The 14,504-nt window shown below is 43.8% G+C and overlaps 1 protein-coding gene across 15 annotated transcripts in view; it reads left to right on the top strand.

Moving 5' to 3' along the window:
• nr2c1 (nuclear receptor subfamily 2, group C, member 1) overlaps window positions 1–14,504 on the top strand; it is a 126,375-nt gene that overhangs the window by 93,570 nt on the left and 18,301 nt on the right. For 14 of the 15 annotated variants that reach the window (XM_072241478.1, XM_072241476.1, XM_072241473.1 and 11 more), the window contains 4 exons: window positions 1,298–1,419; window positions 3,064–3,239; window positions 5,165–5,302; window positions 8,227–8,332. In XM_072241478.1, coding sequence (XP_072097579.1) covers window positions 1,298–1,419; window positions 3,064–3,239; window positions 5,165–5,302; window positions 8,227–8,332 — 542 coding nt within the window. The remainder of the gene's footprint in view (window positions 1–1,297; window positions 1,420–3,063; window positions 3,240–5,164; window positions 5,303–8,226; window positions 8,333–14,504) is intronic. The other variant, XM_072241477.1, reaches the window with a different exon arrangement.

Below are 14,504 nucleotides of genomic sequence, written 5' to 3'. Positions count from 1 at the left end.
TGTGCTGTAATACTCTGTGATTCTAATATATTAATCTGGTCGCTCAGTTTTTCCATTTTGTATCTTTGAATTAGGTCCCTTAAAACAGCGGTCACCAACCACCCGACCGCGGAATGGTACCGGGCTGCAAAGCACGTGCTACCGGGCCGTGAGGAAACTATATGAGTCAGCTGCACCTTTCCTCATTCCCTGTCACGCACTGTTGAACTTGAACATAGGGTTGCCAACTGTCCCGTATTTGCTGGGACATCCCATATATTGGGCTAAATTGGTTTGTCCCATATTTCCCCAACTAAGGTAGAGCATTCCTATGAAACCTTTCGTGCCGAAATGGTGTGAAGCGAAGAAACAATTACCATTAATTTATATGGGAAAAATTTTTGAGCATTCTCAGACCCAAAAAATAACCTAACAAATCATACCAAATAACACATAAAACCGAAAATAAATAACACTAACATATAGTAAAAGCAGGAATGATAAGTATACAGCCTATATAAAGTAGAAATAATGTATGTACAGTGTAGTCAGGAAGATGAAGGCAAAACCAAGAAAATCAGCACGTACGCACATGTGCGCAGTAGGTGCGCATGTCACACTTGCGTACACAGGTGCCCGTGCAAGGCTTCATGGTCATGGTAGTCTTTCCTGGGGTAAAGTGTCCTGGGATTTGACTGCTACTTTTGTCCCTTATTTGGGAGTGAGAAAGTTGGCGACCTGAACTGTAAAAGACATGTTGAGGTGAGTTTAACCCTACAGGAAACACCCCCCCCCCACCCCCCCCCCCCCCCCCCGGTCAGCCAGTCCGCAAGAATATTGTCAATATTAAACTGGTTCGTGGTGCAAAAAAGGTTGGGGACCCCTGCCTTAAAATTCCCCATTAGGTTGTGTTTCCCAATATAGCCAGCAGTTTTGGAAAGTCACGGTCATGATATCCCATTGCTGTATGTTGAAAACATTGCTTCTAAATGTGTAGTAGTTAGTTATAACAGCAATCAGGAGACTAATGGGTTTGTCACTTGTCACTTGTGAACTTGTTGCATACCTTGTGACGCTATGGGGAAGAAAGGTGTAAAGTAAATGCCATCCTATCAAGAAGTCATGCACAAATGGTGTAACAGATTCAAATACCTATTCAACTAATCTAAATTTAGAAGTAATGAGAAATCAACTAGATTGCTGTCAAGAATATATGTTTTTATTTTAACTGCAAACTTAAGTTACTTTACCACAAAAGGAACCTTTGCCATAGTAGTATAACTTGATGTTAAAGTAAATTCTTGTATACTATCCTCAGCTAACAATGCCATCACCGATGCCAGAATACCTGAATGTGCACTACATCTGTGAGTCTGCATCGAGATTATTGTTCCTATCCATGCATTGGGCAAGGTCTATTCCAGCCTTCCAGGCTCTTGGGTTAGTGATTCAACAGTCTTGTACTTCAGTTTGTCATTTGGAGCTTGTATGTTATGTGCAGTGTTCCCATGCCATGGGCTGCAATGCACAGTTTTTATCGTTTGTCTGCAGGTCTGGCTTATCTTAGTCAGGCCACCGATCACTATTTTTTGAGAGATATTCACTGATATTTGCTTGTAAACTTCAAGATCCAGATTAATGTTTGGCAGTGTAACAATCTATTTATCTAGCGGTACAGCACGGAAAAGGCCCTTCAGACCCTTCGAACCACAGCACCCCAGCAACTCCTGCCGACCCCAATTTAACCCTAACCTAATCATGGGACAATTTACAATGGCCAATTAACCTGCCCACGATGTAAACTGTGGGAGGAACCCGGACACCCGGAGAAATTCAATGGGAAGGATATGCAGACTCCTTACAGACGCTGCTGGATTTGAACTCCGAACTTCAGAATGTCCCCAGCTGTAATACCATGCAGTTTCTCAAAGAAGTGTTATACAGTCATTTGGCGCAACATGTCCTTGCACATATCTGCCCATGTGTCACCCAAATGCAAAGTGGTCTTCTGTGCTTTAGCAATTCAAGTGCTTATCCAGATAGTTAAACATAGTAATTGCCTTAGCTTCCACCACCTATTGAGTAAATGCAATCCAAGTTCCAACCTCCTTTCAGGTGGAAAAATTTCCTCATTGCAACCCATCTAAACTTTTTGTACAGTTCTCTCAGGTTCCCTCCCTCCATCAACCTCCTCACTCCATGGAAACCAAACGCAGTCTGTTCAGTCCCTCCTCATAACTGAAATCTTCCATCCCAGGCCAGGTAACATCCTGATGGATCCCCTCTGTACTCTCCACTGCAATCACATCCTTCCTATAGTGTGGTGACCATAGTTCTCCAGCTGTGGCCCGGACATTGTTTTCTAAAGTTATACCATAATCTCTCTGCTTTTATATCCTGGTTAATGATGACACATAATCCCATGTGCTTTCTTCAGCACCTTATCTACTACTTCACCCATCTTCATGGATTTTAGAACTTTGAACAAGGTTCCTCTGTTCTCAAGACTGTCTCATACCCTACCATTCATTTTGCTTGTCCTCCCAAATTTCTTCATCTCACAAGCAATTTCCAGCTGCCAATCTTACCAATTGATCAATATCATCCTGTAATCTAAAGGACCTCTACTCATTATAAACAGCACCATTTATTGTATCATCCAACTCATAATGATTATAACAATGATGCAGGTCCTCGCACCAATCTCTGTGGTATATCACCACTCAGATGTTTCTCACTTCTAAAAGCAACCCTCCACAATACCTGCCTCCTATTAACAAGTGAACTTCGAATACAATTTGCCAATAGTCTTCAGTTCCGTGTGTTCTAACCTTTTGGACCAGTTTCCTGTGTAGGGATTTATCAGAGGCCTTACTGATGTCCATGAATGCTCCACTAATCACAGTGTCTTCATGGGTACCTCCATTGTACCTCTTTCAAAAACTTCATATTGATCAAACAGCATTTCCCTCATATTTGCAATGTTAACAGATAATTTAAAAGTATGATGTGCAGTAATGTTATTTTTGTAATCGTGATTTTATTAAGGGTTAAGAATTTTCTGTTGATTATTTTGTTCTACAGGCCAGACAATAATACAGCTTTGGTACGCGCTTGTTGGAATGAGCTCTTTACACTTGGTCTTGCCCAGTGTTCCCAAGTGATGAATTTATCAACCATACTCACTGCAATTGTTAACCATCTGCAGACAAGTCTCCAGCAAGGTTGGCAGGGAGCTAATCTTCAAACGGTTGATTCATGTGTGTTCTGAAATGCTGAATCATAGAATAATAGAGCATGTGTGTGTTGTGTGTGCAATACTACTTCATAGAGTAAGGTCGTGTCTAAAATGCTGCTTTGATTAATCGTGCATGTCTACTTTGAAGTGCTGTACCATGAGGTTACAGAGCATGTGCATGCTATCTATGAAATGTTGAAAACTTGTTGAAAAATGATTTGAAGATTTGATAATTAGAAGCTATTTTTTCCTGGCAGGTTAGTTTATAACAAGGGGGAATTATCAAGTTAGAGGCCATTCAAGGATGATCCCAGAAAATACACATCACCCGGTAGGGATCTGCAGCTCCACTTCCCACCTGATCTGCCAAAAAAAAATCCTCCCTGTTCTGGTCAGCTGAAATCTGGATATTTTGTTCAGGCATCATTAAGAGGATGAAGGTGGGATGGTGTAATGAAATCACAGATTAGCCATGATTTAAATAAATGTCTGAACAGGTTCAGAGGACTAGTGTATTCGTGGCACATTTCATGATCTTGAGAGAGAATGCCGAGCAGCCATATGATATATTCATTCTGTAAGCTGCACCAAGCAGTAACGGATCTCGAGGGTGTTCCTATGGTTTGATTTACACTATATTACAGTGTAACTGGAGGTCCTGCGAAGTGCTCAAGTCCAGAAGTGTTTTGCAGTCAATGAAATACTCAGTTAGTTAGTTCTGATCCAGAAAACGTAGCAGCCAATATGAGCGTAGCAAGCACCCCGTGTCTGTGATGTTGATGAAGGACAGCAGAGAGAACCTTCCTGATATTTGCAAAAAACTCCCATGGTACTATATAATTTTCCTAAAAGTACATTAGGGACCTCAGGCTAATACCTTGTGTAGAAGTTAGCGTCTTGAGAGCGTACCACTTCCTTGGTGGATGGAAATATTAGTGTAGATTTTTAGGCTTAAGTCTCAGCTTAGGACAAACTGTCATGATTTGCTCACCCATATGGATGAACGTTACAACTCGTTCTCTTCTACGTACACACCTGCACACCCCACCCCGGATTCAAAATGTTTTGAGTTGCTGTGAATGTACAGCTCTCCCTAAATGCTTTACTTAAATTTTTGCTAAAACAAAGTACTTCATTCTATTTAATTTGCCACTTAGCAATGGTTTTGTTGCTCCACAGAAAAGTATGTTTATCTTAGAAACATAGGCTCTATGTTTATCTTACAAACATAGGCTCTTTAAATAGGAAGCATTTTTGATTTCTTCTTAAACCAGATTTATGGGAAGGAGTCTATTAAATAAGCTATTTAAAGTGGGGAGTGTATGGGGGGAAAACTCCATTTGCAACAAGGGCCAGTCAGTGCACAATCAGTGTGCTTTGGCCTGTCTAAACAATGTGATTTGCTCTTGATTGACTATACCCTTCCAGGCCAGTTTTCCACAGCAGCACGTCTCCCCCACAAACGTTAAGGGCTCAATGTACCTACTGCTATAGAAATGTTTGCATAGCTACCAATTCTTGAGCATCCTAACCCTTTGTAAACTATTCAAAAACTGTGCAGCAAATTAATTTCCACTTGCATGAAGGAATAAGTATTCATGTCAATTTATTATTTCAATTACTGGAAAGGGTTTGGCAGTGGTGCAGTGGGGTAAGATTAGTATCCAGTACTCTATCATAAATCTTTGGACTTTGCATCTTTTAACAACTGAGGCCTCCCATCTTCAAGTTGAGAGGATGCAAGAGGCCACATGGAGAAACTGCGGGAATATTTGACAGGTTATTAACAGAGTATCTGTGAATGGAATAGTTGGTGCGGGAGGATGGAGATGGGGAAATTAGTGCAGCAGTTAGAAATAGTTGTTTCCAGTTTGTAATGAGGGCTTTATTTAATCAGTTTTTGTTGAGGATGAATAATGGTGTTTTGTTTTTGTTTTTAATGAACAGATAAATTGTCAGCAGACCGAGTGAAAGTGGTGATGGAGCACATCTGGAAGCTGCAGGAGTTCTGTAATAGCATGGTTAAACTATCTCTGGATGGATATGAGTATGCCTACCTGAAGGCAATTGTCCTCTTTAGCCCAGGTGAAGAAAGCTTGAATTTATAAACTGACCAGATAATGTGTGACTTCCGAAAATCCATTTGTAGATTACAAAGTACAAATAAATTAATTATCAAAGGACACTTGTATCACCATATACAACCCTGAGATTCATTTTCCTGTGGATGTACACAATAAATCTAAGAAAAACAACAGAATAAATGAGACTGCGCCCAACAGGATGGACAGACAACCAATGTGCAAAGGACAACAAACTGTGCAAATATGAAAGATAAAGATAAATATTATAATAAATAATAAATATCAAAATCATGAGATGAAGAGTCCTTGAAAGTGAGTTGTGGCAGCAGTTCAGTGATGGGTGAGTGAAATTATCCCCACTGGTTCAGGAGTCTAATGGTTGAGGAGTTATAACTGTTCCTGAACCTGGTGGTGTGGGCCTTGAGGCTCCTGTACCTCCTTAATGGCATCAGTGAGAAGAGAGCATGGCCCAGGTGGTGAAGTTTCTTGATGATGAATGCTGCTTTCCTGCTCTGTGTAGGTGTGCTTACTAGTGGGAAGGGCTTTACCCATGAGGGACTGGGCTGTATCCACTACTTTTTGTAGGATTTTCTGTTTAAGGGCATTGGTGTTTCCATACCAGGCCATGATGCAGTCAGTCAATAAACTCTCCATTACACATCTGTAGAAGTTTGTCAAAGTTTTAGACATTAAGCTGAATTTTCAAACAAACTGCCAAAGAAATAGAGGCACTGCTGTGCTTTCTTTGTAATTGCACTTGCATACTGGGCCTCTGAAGTGATAACAGCAAGGAATTTAAAGTTGCTGACGCTCTCCAGCTCTGATTCCCCGATGAGGATTAGCTCGTGGATTTTCAGCTTCCTCCTCTTGAAGTCAACAATCAGCTCCTTGGTCTTGCTGGCATTCACTGAGAGGTTGCTGTTGTGGCATCATTCAGCCAGATTTTCAGCCTCCCTTCTGAATGCTGATTCATCACCATCTTTGTCCAGTTCATCAGGACTGGGGGGGGGGGGGAAGCTGAGGTCTGAGTTAAAAGGTGGAGTACAAGGTGGTAGGTGATAGGTGAAACAGGGAGGGGTTAAGTAAAGAGCTGGAAAGTTGATTGGTGGAAGAGATAAAGGGCTGGAGAAGGGGGAATCTAATAGAAGGGTAGAAGACCATGGAAGAAGGGGGAGGAGCACCAGAGGGAGGTGATGGGCAGGTAAGCAGGCGTGAGGAAGGGAAACAGGAAGGGGGAATGGTGAAAGAGGAGGAGAGGGGAGGCAATTACCAGAAATTTGAGAAATCAATGTTTATACCATCAGGTAGGAGGCTACCCAGATGGAATATAGGGTGTGGCTTCTCCAGTATGAGTGTGGCCTCATTGTGGCAGTAAAGGAGGCCATTGACTGACATATTGGAATGGGAAGTAGAATTGACATGGGTGGCCACTGGATAGTGCTTTTCTTGTTGGATGGAGTGTAGGTGCTTGGTGAAGTGGTCTGCCAATCTATGTCGGGTCTCACCACTATACAGGAGACCGCACCAGGAGCACCGGACACAGTATATGACCTCAACAGACTTGGGTGAAGTGTCGCCTCACCTGGAAGGACTATTTGGGGCCCTGAGTGGTAGTGAGGGAGGAGGTGTTGGAGCAGGTGTGGCAGTTGTTCCACTTGCAAGGATAAGTACCAGGAGGGAGATCAGTGCAGCTCCCTTAAATTGGAGCAGATCCAAGTTGCTTCTCAGGCAGGAGTTGATGTATTTCATCACCAACCTCAGAAAGCTACTAGACAATAGTAATATGTTCCTTTTGGGCACCAGGGCTGTGGGAGTTGGTGAAGTTTCCTCTGTGTTTTGGCAGTGAAAGTAAGCATGGAAAGTGTTCAGCTCATCTGAGAGTGAAGCCTTGATGTTACTTGCTGTATGTTGTTTGGTTTCATTTTATAAGAGGTAATAGCATTGAAGCCCTATTGTAGCTGTTGAGTATCCTCCATTGACTCAAGTTTGGTCCAGAATTGCAACTTTACATGTGAGAGGGTTTTACTTGGTCACCAGACTTGAAAGTTGTTGATCTGGCCTTCAGTAGATTGCAGATCTCATTGTAAATTGCTTTTTACAGTAAGTACAGGAAAAGAATTCCTTAACTACAAAATATTGCCAACACAAAGCATGGTCGATCAGCATCTATGGAGGGCAATGAACAGTCATTGTTTTGGGTCAAGACCCTTCATCTGGACTGAAATAGGGAAGGGAGCCAGTATTTAAAAGGTGGAGAGAAGGGATGGATGAAGGGCTAGATCCAGGTGAGGAGGAGTGGTAAGTAGATGGAGGAGGGAAGAGTGGCAATAGCAACAGGTTGGGAGGTAATAGAAGGATAATGGAATCTGAAGGTGGTGCATGGATTGGATGGAGGTGGGGAAGGGATTCGGTGAGAAGAGTGTCTGGGTGATGGGGACCAAGTGGATCAAGAGGAAAGAAAATAAAAATGGGGGGAGGTGGGACTGAAGGGGAGCAGTTAGTGAAAGTTTGAGAATTTGGTTTTCATGTCACCAGGTGGAGACAGCCCTTGTGGAATATGGAGTACTGTTCCTCTAATTTATGTTTAGCCTCCACTTAGCAGCCAAGTTCCCTCCACTGATGCTGCCTGATCCACTGAGTTCCTCCATCACTTGTGCATTGCTTCAGCTCCCGGCACCTGCAGTCTTGAGTCTACAAATAATTGCCATTTCTGCGAACTTCACAGAAATTCCTGTGTCAGATGAATCGTTGATAGTGACTTCATTTTTAATTAATTATAGTCAAGCTTTTCAACACCATGGTGTAATGATTGTGAATAGTGAAAGCTTCTTTGTCATCACGGCCTCAAAACAGAGGTCATTTGTATTTCCTTTAGGTTATAAACCATGTGTAGCATTTTAACAATACTTTATTTTACTTTCATAGACCATCCAGGCCTAATTAATGCTGCACAGATTGACAAGTTTCAAGAGAAAGCATATATGGAATTACAGGATTATGAAGCAAAAGCCTACCCAGATGATTCTTACAGGTATGAAGGAATGTTATTTACAGTTCCATCGCAGTGAGATTTGGATATGTTACAGGGCACAGGGTGTCAGACATATTTCTGTGGTGGCAATGATGTGCTAGTCAGTGTGGTCATATTCACCAAAATTATCCAGGTACTATAGAGTGGAAATTGGTATACAGTTGATATAATTATTTGGGCAGAAAACTGGTATGGTGTGAACCAGTTTCTCAGCACAGTTTGCACCTAATCTCCATACTGATCTTTGCAATTGTTAAACAATTCTGGCTGCTACTTGAACTCCGCCTGTTTACCAATGCAATAAATGGTGCAACAGCTATCTCAAGACTCTGTTGCAAAGTGTGTGGCTTAACAAAATGGTAACATACATGTGTATTATTTGCAGCTCCAATTAGTTCTTCCAATCATTCACACTAAAAGGGACATAGCTGAGAGAGTGTGTTTCAATTTCAGACTGACAAGTGTTATAGTAGGGCTAAAAATTTGATGAACTGGCCCTGCACATGCCAGCAGCTAATCTCACCAATTGTACCCAATTTTGGAAGAGCCTCTGCTCAAGGCACCATTAAGTGTATTACCACTTGTAGTTGTTCACCTTTATAAGATTCAATGCAATCATAATTCTTTGTTGTAACAAATTAGCAATAGATTAACATCTTTCTTTCAAATTAAGTGGCACTGCAAATGTTCTGTATGTCAAGTTTTTCTGAGGTTTGTTCTCCCCCCCCCCCGCAGTCCGCCCCCAACTCTTGTTCCTCCTGTCTGCCCCCAACTCTTGTTCCCCTAGCCCTCGTTCCCCCTGTCCGTCCCTAGCCCTCGTTCCCCCTGTCCGCCCCCAGCCCTCGTTCCCCCTGTCCGCCCCCAGCCCTCGTTCCCCCTGTCCGCCCCCAGCCCTCGTTCCCCCGTCCGCCCCCAGCCCTCGTTCCCCCGTCCGCCCCCAGCCCTCGTTCCCCCGTCCGCCCCCAGCCCTCGTTCCCCCTGTCCGCCCCCAGCCCTCGTTCCCCCTGTCCGCCCCCAGCCCTCGTTCCCCCTGTCCGCCCCCAGCCCTCGTTCCCCCTGTCCGCCCCCAGCCCTCGTTCCCCCTGTCCGCCCCCAGCCCTCGTTCCCCCTGTCCGCCCCCAGCCCTCTTCCCCCCACCACTCCGCAGCCCCTCTCTTCCCCCCCGTCCCCACCCCCCCTGCTTTTGACAATTGCCTTCTCCAAATCTTCATTTTCATTATAACATTCAAGATGATTGTCCATATCTTCAAATGTCTTCATACATAGTTCCAAACTTGTTGAAGTAGTGAAGTTGTTTCATTTTCATTCCCAGCTGTTTCTGGCATCTCCAAGCCCGAATGCTTGAAACTGCAGTGAGCAAATCAGTTCTGAATTGCCTTTCTCTTGTTACTCGCTAACATCAGTGACAAAAATCACTGCATTTTGAGCAAAAATACACACAAATGTCACTATTTAAAAACTGTTTGCTCTAATGTGCACATCATTTGGTCTAATGGCCAAATGATGTTCACGCAACTGACGCTAGTTAGAAGCTGTTCGACAATAGTCTCCTGGAGTAACACTCTCAGCACGCTGGAGGAACTCAGCAGGTCGGGCAGCAGCAGTGGAAACGATGAGTCGTCGTTTCGGACTGGAACCCTTCGTCAGGACTGAACAAAGAAGGAGGGGGAAGGATTTGAAGAATGCTTGTAGGTTCAGTTGAAAGACCAGTAATTTGAAAGACAAAGGGGTGGGGGAGGGGAAGCAGGGGTGTCATAGGCAGTAAAACAATGGGTAGTAGAAGAAGGAGGCGGAACCATGAGGGAGGTGATAGGCAGCTGGGGGAAGGGGCAGAGTGAAATAGGGATAGAGGAAGGGAGGGGGAGGGAATTACCGGAAGTTGGAGAATTCTATGTTCATACCAAGGGGCTAGAGACTACCTAGACGGTATATGAGGTGTTGCTGCTCCAGCCTGAGCTTAGCCTCATCCTGGCAGTAGAGGAGGCCATGTATGGACATATCTGAATGGGAATGGGAAGCAGAGTTGAAGTGGGTGGCTACCGGGAGATCCTGTCTGTTGTGGCAGATGGAATGGAGGTGCTGGACGAAGCGGTCCCCCAGTCTGCGTCGGGTTTCACCGATGTAGAGGAGGCCGCACCGGGAGCACCAGATGCAATAGGTGACCCCAACAGACTCACAAGTGAAGTGTTGCCTCACCTGGAAGGACTTTTTGGGGCCCTGAATGGTGGCAAGAGAGGAGGTGTAGGGACACTTATGCTTACAGGGATAAGTGCCAGGTGGGAGATCCGTGGGGATGGATGTGCGGATAAGGGAGTCGCGGAGGGACTGATCCCTGCGGAAAGCGGAGGGGGTGGAGAGGGAAAGATGTGCTTAGTGGTGGGGTCCTGTTGAAGTGGCGGGAGTTGCGGAGGATAATGTGCTGGATCCAGAGGCTGGTGGGGTGGTAGGTAAGGACAAGGGGAACTCTGTCCCTGTTGTGGTTGCAGGAGGATGGGGTGAGGGCTGAAGTGCGGGAAATGGAGGAGATGCGGGTGAGGGCATCGTTGATGATGGTAGAAGGGAAACCACGATCCTTAAAGAAAGAGGACATTTGAGATGTCCTGGAACAGAAAGCCTCATCCTGGGAACAGATGTGGTGGAGACGGAGGAACTGGGAATAGGGAATAACATTTTTGCATGTGGCGGGGTGGGAAGAGGTATAGTCGAGGTAGTTATGAGAGTCAGTGGGCTTGTAGAAGATGTCAGTGGACAGTCTGTCTCCAGAGATGGAGACCGAGAGATCGAGAAAGGGGAGAGAAGTGTCCGAGATAGACCAAGTGAATTTGAGGGCTGGGTGGAAGTTTGAAGTAAAGTCGATAAAATTGACGAGCTCAGCATGGGTACAGGAAGCAGCACCAATGTAGTCGTCAATATACCGAAGGAAAAGTTGAGGAGCAGTACCAGAATAGGTTTGGAGCACAGACTGTTCCACATAACCAATGAAGAGGCAGGCGTAGCTGGGTCCCATGCGAGATCCCATAACTACACCCTTAGTCTGAAGAAAGTGGGAAGAGCACTCCTGGAGTAATTACGTAGTAAAGTGTCCCAAATAAACGAAGGGAGTCCCAGCTATTTTCACATTTAGATTTTGTTCTTTAACAATTGTCCCAAATAAGCAGCTGTTCCAATTAACTAATGGCCTAATTAACCAGAATCTATTGTAAATTTCTTATTGTAATTTATAGTTTTTAATATTATGCGTTGCAACGTACTGCTACTGCAAAACAATAAATTTCATGACATATGACAGTGATGTTAAACGGATTCTGATTCTGAAATGATCTTCCATTGTTGGCAGGAAGATTTGCAGATCTTACTTGCTGGCTGTTCTCTTACTAGATGTTGCTCCTGTGATGACAACCCAGTGTTACTGGGACTCCCAGTTGTTGGGGAAATGCCTCATTCCCTAGTTCCAGAGTCATTTTCTCTAAACACTCAGATCCTGAGTCTTGATCTCTTCCTGCTCACTGATTTGCCCCTGCCTCTGTGCCAATCTTCTGGCACAGCTCTCTACCACCCATCTCTCTTGCCCCACTCCCTGCTTGTTTGTCAGGCATCTACAGCTCTCTACCACCCATCTCTTTTGCCCCATGCCCCACTCCCTGCCTGTTAGTCAGGCTTGTTCTCTGACATCGTGTCTGGACATGAATCTCTGCTCTCACTATTTCACTGTATCAAATGATGTGTGAAAGTGGTGAGAGATATCCTGGGTTATTGGACACAAGACCAGGGAAGTTGTCAGTAAGTGAACACAAAATTCACACTTGTTGGCCATTCTGCTCAACGTCAAATGTCACATACCCCGTGATGGGAATAAAGAACCAACATATATATATATGTGTGTGTGTGTATATATATATATATATATATAAAATGTATATCAGTAAGTGTGAAAACCTATGTATGAAAAACCAAGCTTCTTTAAGCCTAGGGGTAAAAAGATACAGTCTTACGATGATGAGTGAAGTTCAGTTCAGTTCGTGGTATTGAGTTGAGTAGTGATAGTGATAGAGAGAGAGAGAGAGATTTTAGTCTTCAGGTGAGCTGACGCCGTCCATCTTCTCGTTGTCTTTCGAAATCCTTTAAAAGTCACCGACTGTGACTTAACAGTGGGGACCGGTTTTCTGTGGTGGAGCTATCACCCAGGTGAGGGTGGACACATAGACAACTCCCCACCAGTCAACCCCCTTTCCTCTTTTCACTGCAGGAGCAATGGATCAATCCGCCTGATCGATCCTCCAAAACCTACTTTTTCTGCGGGCACAACAGTGCTCATTCAGTGTCCAAACATGTGTCTGAGGTCTGTATCATCTGACCTCCTATTTTATCTTCCCGTGCTGAGCACCAACTGTCATTCAAATAACTCCTCCTTCCTCTCTCAGTGTAAGAAATGCAAGCAGGCAAAAGTCCTTGAGAAGTATCAACAACCTGCCGGAAATCATAACATTGAGTGTCCATTAAATAACTGCCCTCGGTTACCATAGCAACTTACAAGCTGCTCGGTACCATCTCCAACTCCAGCTCAGCAGAATTCCAGAAGTTACTTCCAGTGCCTTAAAGTGACAGTCCAACAGTTAATCTTCGTCTCTCTCCCTCTCTTTCAAAACATGTCAGTGTTAAATAACTCTCTCTCTCTTTTCAAAAGCACAGTTAATAGGGGTAAACGAGCACAGTTCATAGGAGTAATTCAGGATCCCGTCACATAAAGTTCACAGTTCCAAGTAAATTTATTATCAGTGTGCATGTATGACACTATACAGTGCCTTGAAAAAGTATTTAGCCTCAAACTATTTTACATTTTATTGTCTCATTTTCTAAATTTAAAATATATTGTAGGATTTTTTGAGCTAATCTACAAAACATTGTGCATCATGTCAACTTAAAAGAAAAATTCCAAAACCTGTCAACAATTTATCAAAAATTAAAAACCAAAATTGTGAGGCTGGAAAAGTATTCATCCCCTTTGTAATTATTATGCTAATTTAACCAGGTACAGTATTATATATTACCTTACCAACTCACCCAATTCGTTGATGTAGAAAATTGGAGGATCATCTGTTTCCCATTAATTCATAAGAATAAATAACCCTCCTCTCTGTAAGGTCCAACAGTATAGTAGATTTTCAACAGACCAAACCAAATGAAGACAAAAGAGCATTCTAGTAAGTTGTGGAAATGATAATAGAGAAGCACAAATCTGGGGAAGGGTGCAAAGCCATCTCAAAGACACCAAACATACCTCAGAACTTAGTGCAGTCTATCATGAAGAAGTGGGAAAAACATATGAACCATAGCTGCACTGCCTAGGTCAGACCGCCCCTCTAAATGTAGTCACTGGAGAAGAATTGTGCTTGTAAAAGAAGCTACTGTGACGCACACAGTCACTCTGCTTGAACTGCAGAAGTCGGTGGTTGCAACTGGAGATGACGTTCATGACTCCACAATTTCTCAGGTCTTGCAAAAAAAGGGTAAGTGGCCAGGAAGAAGTCCTGGATTTAAAAAAAACATATCCGTGCCCATAAAGACTTTGCAAAGCATCACTTAGTAGATACTGTAAAGATGTCAGATGAAAATAAAGTGGAAAACTTCTTTTGGTCTCAACACCCAGCAGTATGTGTGGCGTAAATCTAATACTACGTATCAGCCAGGTAACATCATCCCTATTGTAAAGCAGAGTGGAGGTAGCATCATGCATTGGGAGTGCTTTTCAGCAGCAGGGACTGGAAATCTGGTCAGGATTAATGGGAAGACGAATGCTTCTAAGTATAGAGAGATCCTTGATAAAAGCCTGCTAGCCACTGAGAGAAACCTTAAACTGGGAAGGCAGGACAATGACCCAAAGTACACTGTTAGAGCCACCATGGAGTGACTTCAAATGAAGAAAATTGATGTCCTTGAGTGGCCCAGTCAGGGTCCTGGCCTTTACTTGATGAACATCTCTGGTAAAAACCTTAAGATTGCTGTCCACCACGGCTCCCCAACTAATCTGGCACAGCTTGAGGACACAAACATGAGGAAATCTGCAGATGCTGGAAATTCAAGCAACACACAAAATGCTGGTGGAACGCAGCAGGCCAGACAGCATCCATAGGAAGAAGCACAGTCGACGTTTGGGGCTGAGACCCTTCGTCGG

This window comes from Mobula birostris, chromosome 23, assembly GCF_030028105.1.
Source record: "Mobula birostris isolate sMobBir1 chromosome 23, sMobBir1.hap1, whole genome shotgun sequence".
Lineage (NCBI taxonomy): Eukaryota > Metazoa > Chordata > Chondrichthyes > Myliobatiformes > Myliobatidae > Mobula > Mobula birostris.
This window is presented reverse-complemented; position numbering and strand designations above follow the sequence as displayed.